At 42.0% G+C, this 13524-nt stretch overlaps 3 protein-coding genes across 3 annotated transcripts; 1 reads left to right on the top strand and 2 right to left on the bottom strand.

Annotated features, from left to right (window-relative positions):
* Positions 1-3121: 3121 nt before the first annotated feature.
* On the bottom strand, positions 3122-3688 carry TRIAP1 (TP53 regulated inhibitor of apoptosis 1). Its single transcript, XM_072146196.1, has 2 exons — positions 3542-3688; positions 3122-3458 (listed from the first exon to the last, which is right to left on the bottom strand). The coding sequence occupies exons 1-2, from the start codon at positions 3686-3688 to the stop codon at positions 3369-3371; spliced, it is 237 nt and encodes a 78-aa protein (XP_072002297.1). The 3' UTR covers positions 3122-3368.
* A 97-nt stretch (positions 3689-3785) lies between these two features.
* GATC (glutamyl-tRNA amidotransferase subunit C) lies at positions 3786-8499 on the top strand. The gene is made up of 5 exons (XM_072146182.1): positions 3786-3968; positions 4044-4091; positions 7533-7702; positions 8032-8135; positions 8303-8499. Exons 1-5 carry the CDS (start codon positions 3894-3896, stop codon positions 8368-8370), a joined length of 465 nt encoding a protein of 154 aa, XP_072002283.1. The 5' UTR covers positions 3786-3893; the 3' UTR covers positions 8371-8499.
* SRSF9 (serine and arginine rich splicing factor 9) lies at positions 8407-12880 on the bottom strand. Its single transcript, XM_072146174.1, has 4 exons — positions 12585-12880; positions 12251-12417; positions 9118-9290; positions 8407-9036 (listed from the first exon to the last, which is right to left on the bottom strand). The coding sequence occupies exons 1-4, from the start codon at positions 12779-12781 to the stop codon at positions 8899-8901; spliced, it is 675 nt and encodes a 224-aa protein (XP_072002275.1). The 5' UTR covers positions 12782-12880; the 3' UTR covers positions 8407-8898.
* Between the last annotated feature and the right edge of the window lie 644 nt (positions 12881-13524).

Below are 13524 nucleotides of genomic sequence, written 5' to 3'. Positions count from 1 at the left end.
TGCATAAGAGGGAGGAGGGGTTACTGAGAATTGAAGGATCATGGGACATGTAGATGTAGATGGCAGCCATCTAGGAAATAACTCCACATACTTTTGCGAATCATGAAAGGAAACTATTTAAGCTCCATTTTGTGATTTTGTGTACTATAACGTCCTGGTGCTGTGGGGGGTGTTTGGAGAGGGCTCCCGGCTGAGCTCTCTCCATACACAGCGGGTGGCAGCAGTATAATATAGTTGACACCAGCCTGTTACTGCGGCGATCCCAATTGCGGAAGTTAACCTGTTAGGTGCTGCGTTCAAACCCGACCGCAGCACCTAACTTACCATTCCATACCACCATCTTGGACGGCTGATCGCCACCCCCTCTTGACGTAATCGAAGGGCGACGATCGGTTGCCATGGCAGCCTAGAGTCTCATTGAGACTCCTAGGCTTGCCAGTTGTAATGATCTCTATGGCAGGCTATTAGAGATCAGTAGTGATATTGCTGTATACTGCAATACAGTAGAATTGCAGTATATAGTATTAGCAATCAGACCTTCCAGGGTTAAAGTACCCTGGAGGGTCTGAAATAATGGTGTAAAAAAAAAAAATTAAATTGTAAAAAACAGTAACTAAACAGTAAATAAACAGTAAAATTAATAATCATAATAGGTATCGCCATGTCCCAAAATGCCTCAAAATGTTTCCATCCATGAATATTTGAATTTAAAAAATGATCAAACGGTTATATGGGTCCCAAATTTATATAAATGGATACCCCAGCACATATTGCAAAAAATAACACCTTACCTAGGTCTGTACATCAAAATATGAAAAAATTATTGGCAAAATAGAAAATATGTGCAAAAGATAGGTTTGAATAGATTTTAAAAAAGTATATCAATTTTGTATCCCTGTGATCATAGCAACCCAAAGAATAAAGTAAAAGTGTCATTTTTCATTTGGAGCGCAGAATAAAACCCGTAAAAACAGAGCCCACAAGAAAACGCCACGAATGTGTTTTTTGTCAATGACACGGCACTTGGAATTTTTTCCAGCATTCCAGTAGATTACATGGAATATGAAATGCCACCACTAAAAAGTACAATTTGTCCCGCAGATAACAAGCCTCACACATCTCTGTAAATGTAAAATTAAAAAAGTTATCACTTTTGGAATGAGGGGAGTAAAAAAAACAGAAACGCAAAAACTAAAAAGGGCTGAGTCCCGAAGGGGTTAGTGGCATTGAGTTTTGTTGTATTTGTTTATAGGATTATGGGTTGTTGTATCAGAAGTTCATATTCCCTGAATACCCTTTTAAGTGTATATAAGGCCCCTTCTACGCGCGAGTTCTGCGCGTGCTTTTGACGCACAGAACTTGCATTGCACTCTGTCCCATTGTTTCCAATGGGCCTTTCCTCATTTGCGTTGTTTTTCACGCGCGTGCTTGCATTAGTTTTTCCCGCCATATTCAAGTCTCTGGAGACGCATCAAAAATGCATTGCACTCGCAAGCATTGCAAGTGCAATGCGTTTTAAATGGATGGGTTGCTAGGTCACATGAATAATTCCCCTGCTCGAGATCGAGCATTTAATTAAAAAAAAAAAAAACTGTGAAGAATAGAATAAAAACAGTGAACACAGGATCATTTAAGTGAAAAACACAGTGAAGAACACAGTGAAGAATAGATTACAGATTTTCGGCACATCTGCTTACTTGTCGGGAGATACGCGCGGAACGGTGCGAACAAAATAGCATGTGAAGAACAATGTGTGTAAAGAACACATTGCAGATATTTCCATACATCTGCAATGTGTTCTTCACACATATATATTGTTCTTCACATGCTATTTTGTTCGCACCGCTCCGCGCGTATCTTCCGACAGGTAAGCAGATGTGCCGAACATCTGTAATCTATTCTTCACTGTGTTCTTTACTGTGTTTTTCACTTAAATGATCCTGTGTTCACCGTGTTCACCGTTTTTATTCTATTCTTCACATCTGCTAACTTGTCGGGAGATAATATACGCGCAGAACAGTGAAGAAAAGATTGCAGATGTTTGCATACATCTGCTAACTTATATGAAGACATTCTTTTTCAATTAAATAACACATTTTATTCCCGAACCATGGTCCCTTTGAAAAAGTCCCATTGACTTAAAAAACGTGCGTGAAAAACGCACCGAAAACGCAGAAAACCGCAAACAACACGCGCATGAAAAACGCAAAAACGCTAATGACCCCAAGGAAAAATGGAACAAAAACGCAGCCAAAAACGTCAGTTTTTCACGCATTGTACCCTGACGTGAAATGCAACGCTCGTGTGTAAGGGGCCTAACACTGTCATTCTGTTGCCACAGTTCGTGTACAAGTATTACTTTTTTTTTTTAATTACTTTTGCACAAATAAAAGTTATCCTGCTGCTCATGCCCCCTCTTTAGCCCGTTGCTTTGGGCACATGTCCCCAAGTACCTAATGGAAAATACAGCCCTGCCCTTTGGTCCCCCATGCACATTAGATAGCTATTGGTTAAGCAACTGTTTGTCCAACAGCTTTTTCTCTGGACTCCCTCAACACAATCGGCTTGGCCAAAGGCCTCATGCACACAAGCGTATGAAAACTGGCGTGTATATACGTCCATATTTGCATGCATTCATTACAATGGCAATATGCCCATCCATTTACATGACCATATTGTCCAACACACCATACTGTATCGTGAGCATGTATTCCACTGTTTATATATGTGCAGTATCCAGCGAGACCAGAGCCAGTGGGGGTGCATTCTGGCATACGGATACAGTGACATATGGATCAAGTAGCCTGTGTGAACGTGATGATGATCCCATGCGCCACCATCATCAATGGGTTAACACCCCTATGCAGCAAACCCCATGTCCCTCTTCATAGCTCGCTGACGGATATATCTGATAGGGTTAACATGTGTTAACATTGCATTTTGTAAACCCATATGTTAACAGCAAAGTAATTAGGCAAATCTCTTCTACTCAGATGCTTTATTGCGTTTCAAAACTAAATGTAAAGACCTAAATGTGTGAACGCAGCCTAAACACACCGACAGAAGTACAAGTCACATAAAGGACTTGTTAAAGGATAGAAAGACCCAGTGTAGCGCACAATAAAGATATAGAAGTCATTTATTGTTATATATAGGGCAGGGAGGAGTACAAGTTTCCAGCACCTTAATAAATAGGGATCTTTACCTGACATTTCTAAAAGACCAGAGCCCCTGCAATTTCCTGGGCAGCATGGTGCTGGTGCCCAGGCGGTGCCACGTCTTATGGCTACACTGATACAAGTACGATCGGCTGGACACCAGTCTGAACAGGTGTATAGCAGGCAGGCGACGGGCGAGCGCGGGGTCTGTCACGAGCCGTCACTTGTTTCCGGTTTGTCCTTACTTTGTCCCATGAACTCTATTCTGTTCACCGGGATGTCCTTGTCCTTAATGGCTTTCTGATAAACAGAAGAGGAAGGTTAGAAACAACATGACAAGCAGCAGCCGCCGCCATTATAGAGGAGACGCGCCCCTCCCTCACCTGAACACAGTGCCGGTACCGCTGGAACAGCTCGTTACACGGGTCCCCGCTGCCTTCTCCTTTAAGGAATTTCTCGGCGAACCACCGGTTGAAACACTGGTCATACTCGCGCTTCATGTCGGTACATTCCTCCCCCACACTGTTCATATTGCAAGGAGAACTAACAAATAGCACTTCTACAGTTCCTACGGTACACTTTTAGGTCAGGACGCTGTAGACGCCATCTTATTCCCGGGCAAGGCGCTGTGTGCTATTATAGAGGCGCCCTTACTAAACATGGCCGCTGCGCTTATGAAGGTCAGCTTGGTCTAATGGTGGTCGCGTTCTTTCTGACGTCACATCAGCGGCCAAAATGTGGCTCCAAATGACAGCTACCCGCTGCTGGCGGAGGCTAGAATTTAGGCGACTGTTGTCAGTACAATTTAAGGTAACGGTAACTTTACGGTCCTTATCCACTGGAGGAACGGGAAGCTTTACTGACTATATGGTGTTTGCCTTTCAGGTTCCGCAAAGTCCAACTTGGACCATCGAACCTGACACCAGCACGCAGGTGATCACATCAGGATCGTAAGAGTTCACCATAGATATGGGCACCTCCACATCATCATTATTAGTTATAGAGTGATCACATGTAGCAGTGCTGAATTTGTAATGTATGGTGTATGATAGAATATGGTGATCCATGTCCTATTGATGGAGCTTTCCCCCTTCAGTACTATTTAGTTATGGACTGGGAAGCTGCAGTTACAGCTTTTTCATGGTAGATCACAGACCTAACTTTTATTTCGGTGTTACTACCTTTAAAATAATGTATGAACATTAAAATATTCTGACATGCATAATATGTTTACACTTAGGTACAGTATATAGTGTCAATCTTTCCAGGACAAGCTGACATTTGTACTGATACTCTCATGTACTCTACAACTGTTTGAATTCTTTTTATTCCAATTTTGTGTGGGGAAAAAATGGTATAAAGGTGGATTTCTGGAAATTTTATTTTACCATTGTTGTATTTATGATATGTTAAATTTTGATAGATTTGACATTTTGAGATGCTGGGATACAGGCAGTCCCCGGGTTACATACAAGATAGGGTCTGTAGGTTTGTTCTTAAGTTGAGTTTGTATGTAAGTCGGAACTGTATATTTTATCATTGTAATCCTAGCCAGAACTTTTTTGGTCTCTGTGACAATTGGATTTTAAAAATGTTGGGTTGTCATAAGAATCAATATTAACACTAAAGCTTCATGACAGACACCTGTGATAACTGTTACAGCTGATCATTGTAGCCTAGGACTAAAGGACAATAAATTACCAATATCCAGAGGTCCGTTTGTAACTATGGGTCGTATGTAAGTCGAGTGTTCTTAAGTAGGGGACCGCCTGTAAAACCATAATGTTTGAATTTATTTATATATGTATCCTAGGGCAAGATTGACTGGAATTTTTTTCACTATTTCAGACACCCTAGTATGTTTGAACTTTAACCCCTCAACAACATGTGACAAACTGCGACAGGAGTATGGAGGGGGGCTCACGGGATGAGCCCACTCCATATAAGCGGGTTGTATACTACATATGGCCATGGATTGCTGCTGCAGACAGTCAAAAGCAGACGGCGCGTGGATCCCTCCATATTTGTTTAGAGCGACAATCCCTTTGATGTCATAAGGGACGAGGCTGTTTCATTTATGCAGATCTGTTACAATGTGCCGGTAGCACATTTGTAACAGATGATGTGCAAAATACACGTACACTGCCATATTTTAGTATGGCCGTATACGGCAAGATAGATCAGACAACATAGGGTTAAAGTGATTTGGAAAGGATGCAAGATGCATTTTTTCTATTTGGAAATTGTTGCTCAAAGGGGAGTATAAAATAATGATCATATCAATTTTCTTGTATGCAGTTTTTACATTGTAGCTATTGGCTGTCAAGGAAAGAGAGAAGGCTTAACTTTACATATCAATAAAGTGGTGCAGAACTTCAAAAAGCAAGACCAACCCCTTTAACCCTTTCATGCTCTGCACCATACATGTACAGAGCAGAGGTTAAGGGGGCATTATAAAGAGGGCTTCTGGGTCGTGCCCTCTTCATACAGAGGTGGGGTTTGGTGCATAAGGCAGCAAACACCCACCGCTAATACCCGCGGTGAGTGCTACCACCTATTGTGGGTGTTAACCCTGCTGATGTCACCAACGGTATTTAAAAGACGGTGGTGCGTGGGTGACACCATCTTTGTTCAAGTCTAATCATACCCCACCACCACCACCACCATTGAAAATGACAAAAAGTATTATCGTGTCTTAAAATACCTGGTTGATCAAAATTTGAAATAGCGTCCAAAACGCTACTTTTAACACTATTTTACATCACATAAAAAATGTAATAAAAAGTGATCAAAATGTTCCACAGTCCTCAAAATGGTAGCAATGAAAAAGTCAGCTCATTTTGCCAAAACTGACACCTCACACAACTCTGTACACCATAGTATGGAAAAGTTATTAGTGTCAGAAGATGGCAGAATTTTTTTTTTTTAAACACATTTAATTTTTGAAAACACATTAAAGTCTATAAAAATTTGGTATCACCGTGATCATACCGAACCAAAGTATAAAGCAAAGGTATTGCTTGACATGCACAGTGAAAGTTGTAAAACTGAGTGCACAAAGTGATGCAAATGCGTTTTTATGCCAATTTCACCACATTTGGATTTTTTGTTCCAGCTTCCCAGTACACGGCATAGAATAATAAATAACGTCACACAAATAAAAAAAATTGTTAAAATTTAAAGGACATATACCATCAAGATGAAAGACTGCATGCAAATGAGCCTGAGGTGCTCCAGGCTCCATTAACCCCTATGGAGCCTGGATCCCATCAGGATCCTTTACATACAGTCCTTTATTCAGGTGGTAGGTGCCCTTTAAATGGAAATTTTTTCATCACCCCTGGAGTTAAAATTAAATTCATAAATAGATAAACTCCAAAAATATCTCTGAATTAGAATTCTAACGTTAGCAAACGTGAGACATTGCTATCAGTCTATACAACTTACAGACTCTGTATAAAATTACAGGCAGTCCCCCTGTTACCAGGAAAGTCATTTTTACCGAGGAAAGGTCAGAGAGGCCCATTACACTTGCATTGCAAAGATGCTTTTCTGCTTTCTTAAAGTACTTACTGTATATACTCAGGTATAAGCAGAGTTTGTCAGCACAAAAAATGAGACGAAAAACCTCATCTTGGGCTATAGACGAGTCAACTAAAAAAAAAAAAAAAAAACCTCTTACATACTCTCCCTCCGGCGCGGCTCCTCTTCTGTCTTTCTCTATGCTGTATAAGCCGGCAGAGACATGTCCATACGCTGGCTGGCAGATCGCATGGACGTGTCGGCTGTTACGGCAAAGAGAAGAAAGAAGAGGAGCTGCGCCGTGCTTTGGGACCTCCCGAAGGCGAGTGAGTGAGTTTCAGGTTTTTGTTTTTTTTAATGTGCTTGGCAAGCTGGGGGCTGGCTATATACTGGGAGGCCAATGCATTTCCCACTCTCGAGTTATACTCAAGTCAATAGGTTTTCCCAGTTTTTGGTGGTAAAATTAGGGGTCTCGGCTTATACGAGTATATACGGTACAGGTGTAGTCAGGTTCTTGTTACCAAAAGCATCCCCAGGCCGCCCCTGTAGTGGTACTTGTGAACGCACCCTTACAATCAGACTTCTCTACCCACTGTGTCCTCTGGTGAAGCCCTCTTGAAGTTTTATTTTAGTCTCTGGCTGAAATGATCAGCTGTGATGAAGTCTGATTGATAATCCTTGGTCTCATGACAGCACAAAATTTTGAAAATCGAATTGGCAGTTGGAGGGAAAAAAAAAAAAAAAATCAGTTCCAACTTGCATACAAATCTAAAGAATCTATTTTATAGATATCACAGGGACTGCCTGTATTCATGAAAATTAGAGTAATTCTCCAATGTTTTTTTTTTCTAGGACTGTCATGTATCTGCAGAGGTAATTGACCACCTAGAACGTTTGGCATTAGTTGACTTTCGCAACCAAGATGGAGTACAGCGATTAGAGAGAGCAATTCAATTTGCCAGTCAGCTGCACAATGTAAATACAGAAGGTGTGGAACCATTGTCATCAGTGTTAGAAGACAGGTATAGTTTCCAAATTATTCACCCCCCCCAACAGTACGGAACATAAAGATATAAAGCCAGTTTCTGTTGGTCAAGGAAATAAAGGACTGGCTGCCAGTTTTTCCCTGACCAAACACTGCAGAGACACTGGTTATACCCATCTAGTTAAGGGGCCCCCAAATGAAATTATAGGAGCTAAGTCCTGCAGGATTGCATTGACTCCCCATTATAGATGACCATAATGCTGGGAGTCCAGGGCGTTACTCTGTGTTCAGTATAGAAATCTCAGCTAACATGCTTTCTGCATCTTTTAGACTGACTCTGGATATCTCTTGCCGCTTCTATTATAGAGCCCTCTATCTAAGAAGTGACACAGTCACCACAGGAAACTGTACAGAACTTCTACTTGGAAATGCAAATACAGTAGTTGAAGAGTACTTTGTTGCACCTCCAGGTAATAAAATAAGTGTTAAAATGGAACTTAGCCAAAAGATTGGCCAGATTTTACCATTAAAAAAAATCTCCTCGCCATAGACTTCCAGATGGCATTATTCAGCATGATGGACATACCCTTAGAGATTTGAGCTGTAATTTAACACACACAACTTTCTATACCTGCAGGAAACATTCCTCTGCCGCCACAGAAGGACAATATCTACCTCTCCTCCAGCAAGAGTGATGATCTATGACTCCTTGGACTTCGTGTGTGAAAACAAAAGCAGCACTAAGAAATCTCACTGTTTATTAGGACAGCTACAGATGTTTATTTTACTTAACTGAAACACTTTCATAATAAAAGGAAACACATACAAACTTGATCGGGGATTAAAAGTTATTTCAAATAATATCGTTCTAACAAATTTGTGGGAGTAGGTCTATATAGATGACAAACATGAACATTCCCTTAAATGTTTGTCTTGGTGCCACCGCATTCCACCATGTTTTATCCCGTATACCTATCACTCACTGCACACTTACTCAAACATCAGATTAGGCACAATACTGTCTGCTGCCTGCTTAAAATGACAAAGATTGAAAGAAACCATAAACATCTGATGCAAAGAGCACACATCTCCTAAAATTAAAAAAAACAAAAAATTGTAATACGGGCAGAAAATAATGGTATAAAAGACAGTTGATGAAATCCATCAGTCGTGGAATGTAAGAGCAGATGGTCTTCAGAATTAAACTTATAGAAAGTGTCCCTGCGTGGCAGCTCAGTACTGTCGGAAGGGGGAGGCATAACGGGGAGAACGACGACTTTGATAGGGAGAATCACGGCCTCTAGAGCGGGATCTGGATCGTGAATAGCTGGCGTTTCTTTCTGCGCAGACACGGATGTATGAAGTTTCACCCTGTTAAAAAACAAAAAAGCTTTAGCTACAGTGCAGTGATGCTATAATTTACTACATAACATTAACATCACTATATCTTACCTCATGAGAACGAAACTTAGTGTCATCCAGTTTTCTCAAGGCGTATTCCATGTCTTCTTTACGAATAAATTCCACAATCCCCATTCCATCTTTGTGTACATCAGCATAACAGACATCTCCAGCTTCCCTCATATGATCCTTCAGATCCTGCCAACTCCCTGATGGGGGAAGACCTGAAACAGAACAAAAACCTACATTATAATTATGCACGTACATGTAGAAACAACAGATAACATAACAGACGGCTTGTCAGGGTGCCTTCACACGGTGCAGTTAAAACTGCATAGTAATCAGTTTTGAGGTGGGTTTAGGTGCAGTTATCAGTAGTCTTAATTTAAGAGGAGAAAAGCATAAACTGAACATTTATTGAACAGGTTTCATCTTCAAATTCACCTGCTCAGTTAACCCCTTAAAGATGGATGGATGGAGATAGATAGAGATATATACATACATACACTTATATGCCATGTAGAGGGGAAAAATTTACAGATATTGGCGAAAAAAGAGCATTTGTGCCATTTTCTTGTGTGTTCTGGATTTACACCTTGCACTTATTCCAAATGACACCTCTTGTTTATATTTTGGAACGATCACAGGGATACAAAATTAATTTATAAAAGCCTTCATTTCACCATTTTCTGACACCAATAACTTTCATACTACAGTGTACAGACCTGTGTATAGTCTCATTTTTAGCAGGACGGGATGACATTTTCATTGCTGTACAAACTTGATCCTTTCTATTCAAATTGTGAAGTGGCGAAAAAGGTAGTTTGGACATTTGGGCGCCATTTCCATTACAAGGTTCACAGCCAGGAATATCTGTTTTTATATTTTGAGAGGTCAGGACTAATGGGACATCTAACATGTTTATTAATTTTTTTTTTTATATCAGTTCTAGAGATTTATTTTCACTTTTTACACCCCCATATACTGCATTATATGGGAGTTTTGCTAGTGATCTATAAACATCTGCCTCACCATATAAAACTCACAACTATGAAGCTTTGAAGAAAAGAACACATATGAAGTGACCAGGTGATTACTACTCCCTAAAAGGGATACAAATAAAAACTTAAAAAGGGTTTTCTGGAATTATTCAATTTAACTAGGGCACCCACCACTGCCTATCAGCGACGTTCTGCTGAGGCCAGTATTAGACTGCAAAAATGAACCTTTAAACTGTTTATGCACCATCATAGAGCTCCAGTATTTAGCCAGCTGCTCCCCATCATATGTGATTGTAAAATTAATGTAACTTATCAAATGATTACATAGCACTGTCCCACTACAGTAATGGTATGTCCTTTGGGAATCTCCACGGGCAGAGGTGAAGCACACTAACAGAACATCCCTTTCCTTAAACACATGACCTGCACAGTGCGCATAAGAAAAACCCCAGGGATGCCCTCCTACCAACAAAGCCTCTAATTTGAAACACAAAGCATTTCAGCAAAAGGCGTGTAAGTCATTTACATATAAACAGGTAACTGTATCAAACACGGCAGCACAAAGATGCCTGCAACTTTTGGTGGGATTGTTGAGCAATTAAGTAACCCTCATCTGATAAAATCAATACACCCAATTCTTATAAAATTGCATATACAAATTAGCTAGAGGGCCACTTTTTGCCCAAGATCAGTCACACAGAGGATTGAAGGGGAGCATGACTTCAGAAATGCTGCTATCTTGGGACACACAGCACTAGATACATACTTCTAGTGTCTCAAGGATGAGCATCTCATCAGGACAGAGGTGTTGTGTGTTATAAAACTAGCAATACATGAAGCTAAAGGGAACCCGTCAGCAACAACAAGCTTGATAGAACAGATGCAATACCTTATACAGCAGTCCATGTCTCAAAAAAACACATGTATAAAGACCTTACTGGCGAGGAGTGAAGTCACTAGTCTCCAACTGATTGGCGGGGTTGCTTGTTGAACCTTTTGGAGGTCCCCCAAAGTACGTGTAGAAACTATGCACCTTCACATGTGCTGACCATACAATTAGGCAGTGAGGTTCTCCGGTATAGAACCCATTTTTAGAGACAATGCACACTTTTTGGTTTTGGCATTTCATATTCTATGTATTTTGTATATTCTTGTATATGTAATGTATATTTAGTTTGGTTAACCACAGACTAAAGGTCATATGATGGACCATGTTTGAGCCATTTTTCATTTTTTTTTTTACTATTGCTGTTTGACCTGGGCATAAATATTGTAATTAAACTGATTATTTTCTGATTCTTTCTAGCAGCGCACTGTCCATATTTTGTGTTCTTTTTCCTTCCATTTAGTCTCATTGTCTGGTCACATTATCAGTGACCCTCAACTTCCTCCCCTATTTTTTTCCTTCCATTTTCTCCCCTTTCTTGTCACCAAAGGGAAGTCACTATCCCCATCACACTGTCTGGTACCTCACCAAACCCCTCCTTTTAGAGTGTGTTCCTACGTTTAGTTTTTCAGATGCAGTTTTTGATGTCCAAACAAGGACTGGAGTGAGAAAAAGGAACAGCTTCTGTAAATTATATGTTCTCGCCCATTTTTATCCACACCTTCTTTCAAAACTGCATCTGAAAAACTGAACATGGGAACACAGCCTAATGTGCCACTGTCTGGTTCTCTCCCCACACACACCTCCAGCCTCACTATCGGGTCCCCTCTGGCCCTATTGTCTTAAAGGACATCTATTACCAGGGTGAAGGATTGTAAGCCAAGTAAACTTCCATCTTATGCCCTGGTTTGAGAAAAAAAAAGTTAAGAACTATGCAAATGATCCTGAGGGGCTCCATTAACACCTATGGAGCCTGGAGCTCCTTAGGCTCATTTGCATAATTATAAAAGCTTTTTTGTAAAAACCAGGTAATACAAAGCTAAAAGAAGCAGATCCTCCCAGAGGGGCACATACCAGTGTGCTTGGTTTACAATCCTTCATCCTGTTGATGTCCTTTAACACAAGTTCTTGGTGGTCACCAGACCCTGTGGTTAAACAATGGCCTCCAATTCACATAACTGGCTGCATAGAGAACTGTAAATCAGATGTGTGGATGAATGGTTCTTGTAGGGTGAGCAGCATACCCGGGCACAGCGCCCTCCTCTGCCACACATGGCGCTCAGATTGATGGTGTTACCTGAGACGAGGACTCTGTATTCAGATCTCCGGGAAGGGGGGCCGTTCCTCCCACGAGGGCCTCCGTATCCACCTCCCGATCCCCGGTTTGATCGGGGAAATTCCACGCGCAACCGACATGATCCGAACTCGTATCCATTCCTTCCAAACACCGCGTCCTCCGCATCTCTAGAGGAGGGAGAGATCAATGAGAGTCACGCACCGTTCTGGGCCACAACAAAGCACCGCTCGGGCCTAGTCCCCGGAAGCCCCCCTCCCGTCCGGGGTCCGCTCGGGGCACGCGGTGGGTGACGCAGCTCCTGTGCACACCGCGCAGTACAATACACACCACTCACCTCGGGTCCTGGAAGCTGATGAAGGCGAACGGCGCAGCGCCGCTCCCCCCGCGACTCTTCAGCTCGATGGTACGGATCCGCCCGTATCTGTGGAACAGCTCCTCCAGCTCCTTCTCCCGCACATCTGCCGGCAGATTTCCCACATAGATCCGGCCATCCCCAGAGCCCCGTGCGCTGTCCCGCTCCCAGCTAGACATCCTGCCGCTTCCTGTGACCGGCCGCGCGGAGCACGGCGGGAGAGTACCGGAAGTACCTGCTAACGGAAATGCTCGCGGGGCCGCGCCTTAAAGGGGACGTCATAGCGGGAGCGAGCCTCAGGCGGAAATAGTGAATTTCATGCGCGCCGTGTACACGTGTAGAAAGCCGCAGGGCTAACAGCGAGCTGCAAAACCGCCCGCAGCCATTGTGTTATTATACGTGTAATGGTTATGCATGTAGTGTACAGCATTCTACAGCCCATATAGGGCAGCACATTGCAGCCTGCTCCTCCCGGAAGCCTGTCCCTTATCAGGAGCTCTCCTCCCCAGTGTGTCAGGACACCCACTGCTTAACCCCTTGTAGGCACGTACGTCACACGGATAGACGCCTTGTATCGTCACCCATGATTTTATAATGGATTGTTAGTCACGTTACATGGAGCTCAAGTGCATATTTGGAAAAAACAGGAGTGGGTCCACATAAGTTGCACATCTTATCTTCTTTTCATGTGGATTCATGATATGAAGCTGCTCGCAATGCATTTTTCATTCACATCTTTCATGCAGGTACAAATCGTTGGCATAATATCCTTTTGAGCAAACTGGATACATAAAAGTGCAACAAAAAGTCCCCCTGATGCAAAATGAAAATGAAAGTAAGAGAACCATGAAAGAAAAGTTAAGAGAACAGTGGCTGACATGGACCCAACAAGATTATGTAATGGCAGGTGTAAAGGAAACCT

Source organism: Engystomops pustulosus, chromosome 1, assembly GCF_040894005.1.
Source record: "Engystomops pustulosus chromosome 1, aEngPut4.maternal, whole genome shotgun sequence".
NCBI classification, from domain to species: Eukaryota; Metazoa; Chordata; class Amphibia; order Anura; family Leptodactylidae; genus Engystomops; species Engystomops pustulosus.
Note: the sequence above shows the minus strand (reverse complement) of the source record. Positions and strands in the feature narration are given on the sequence as shown.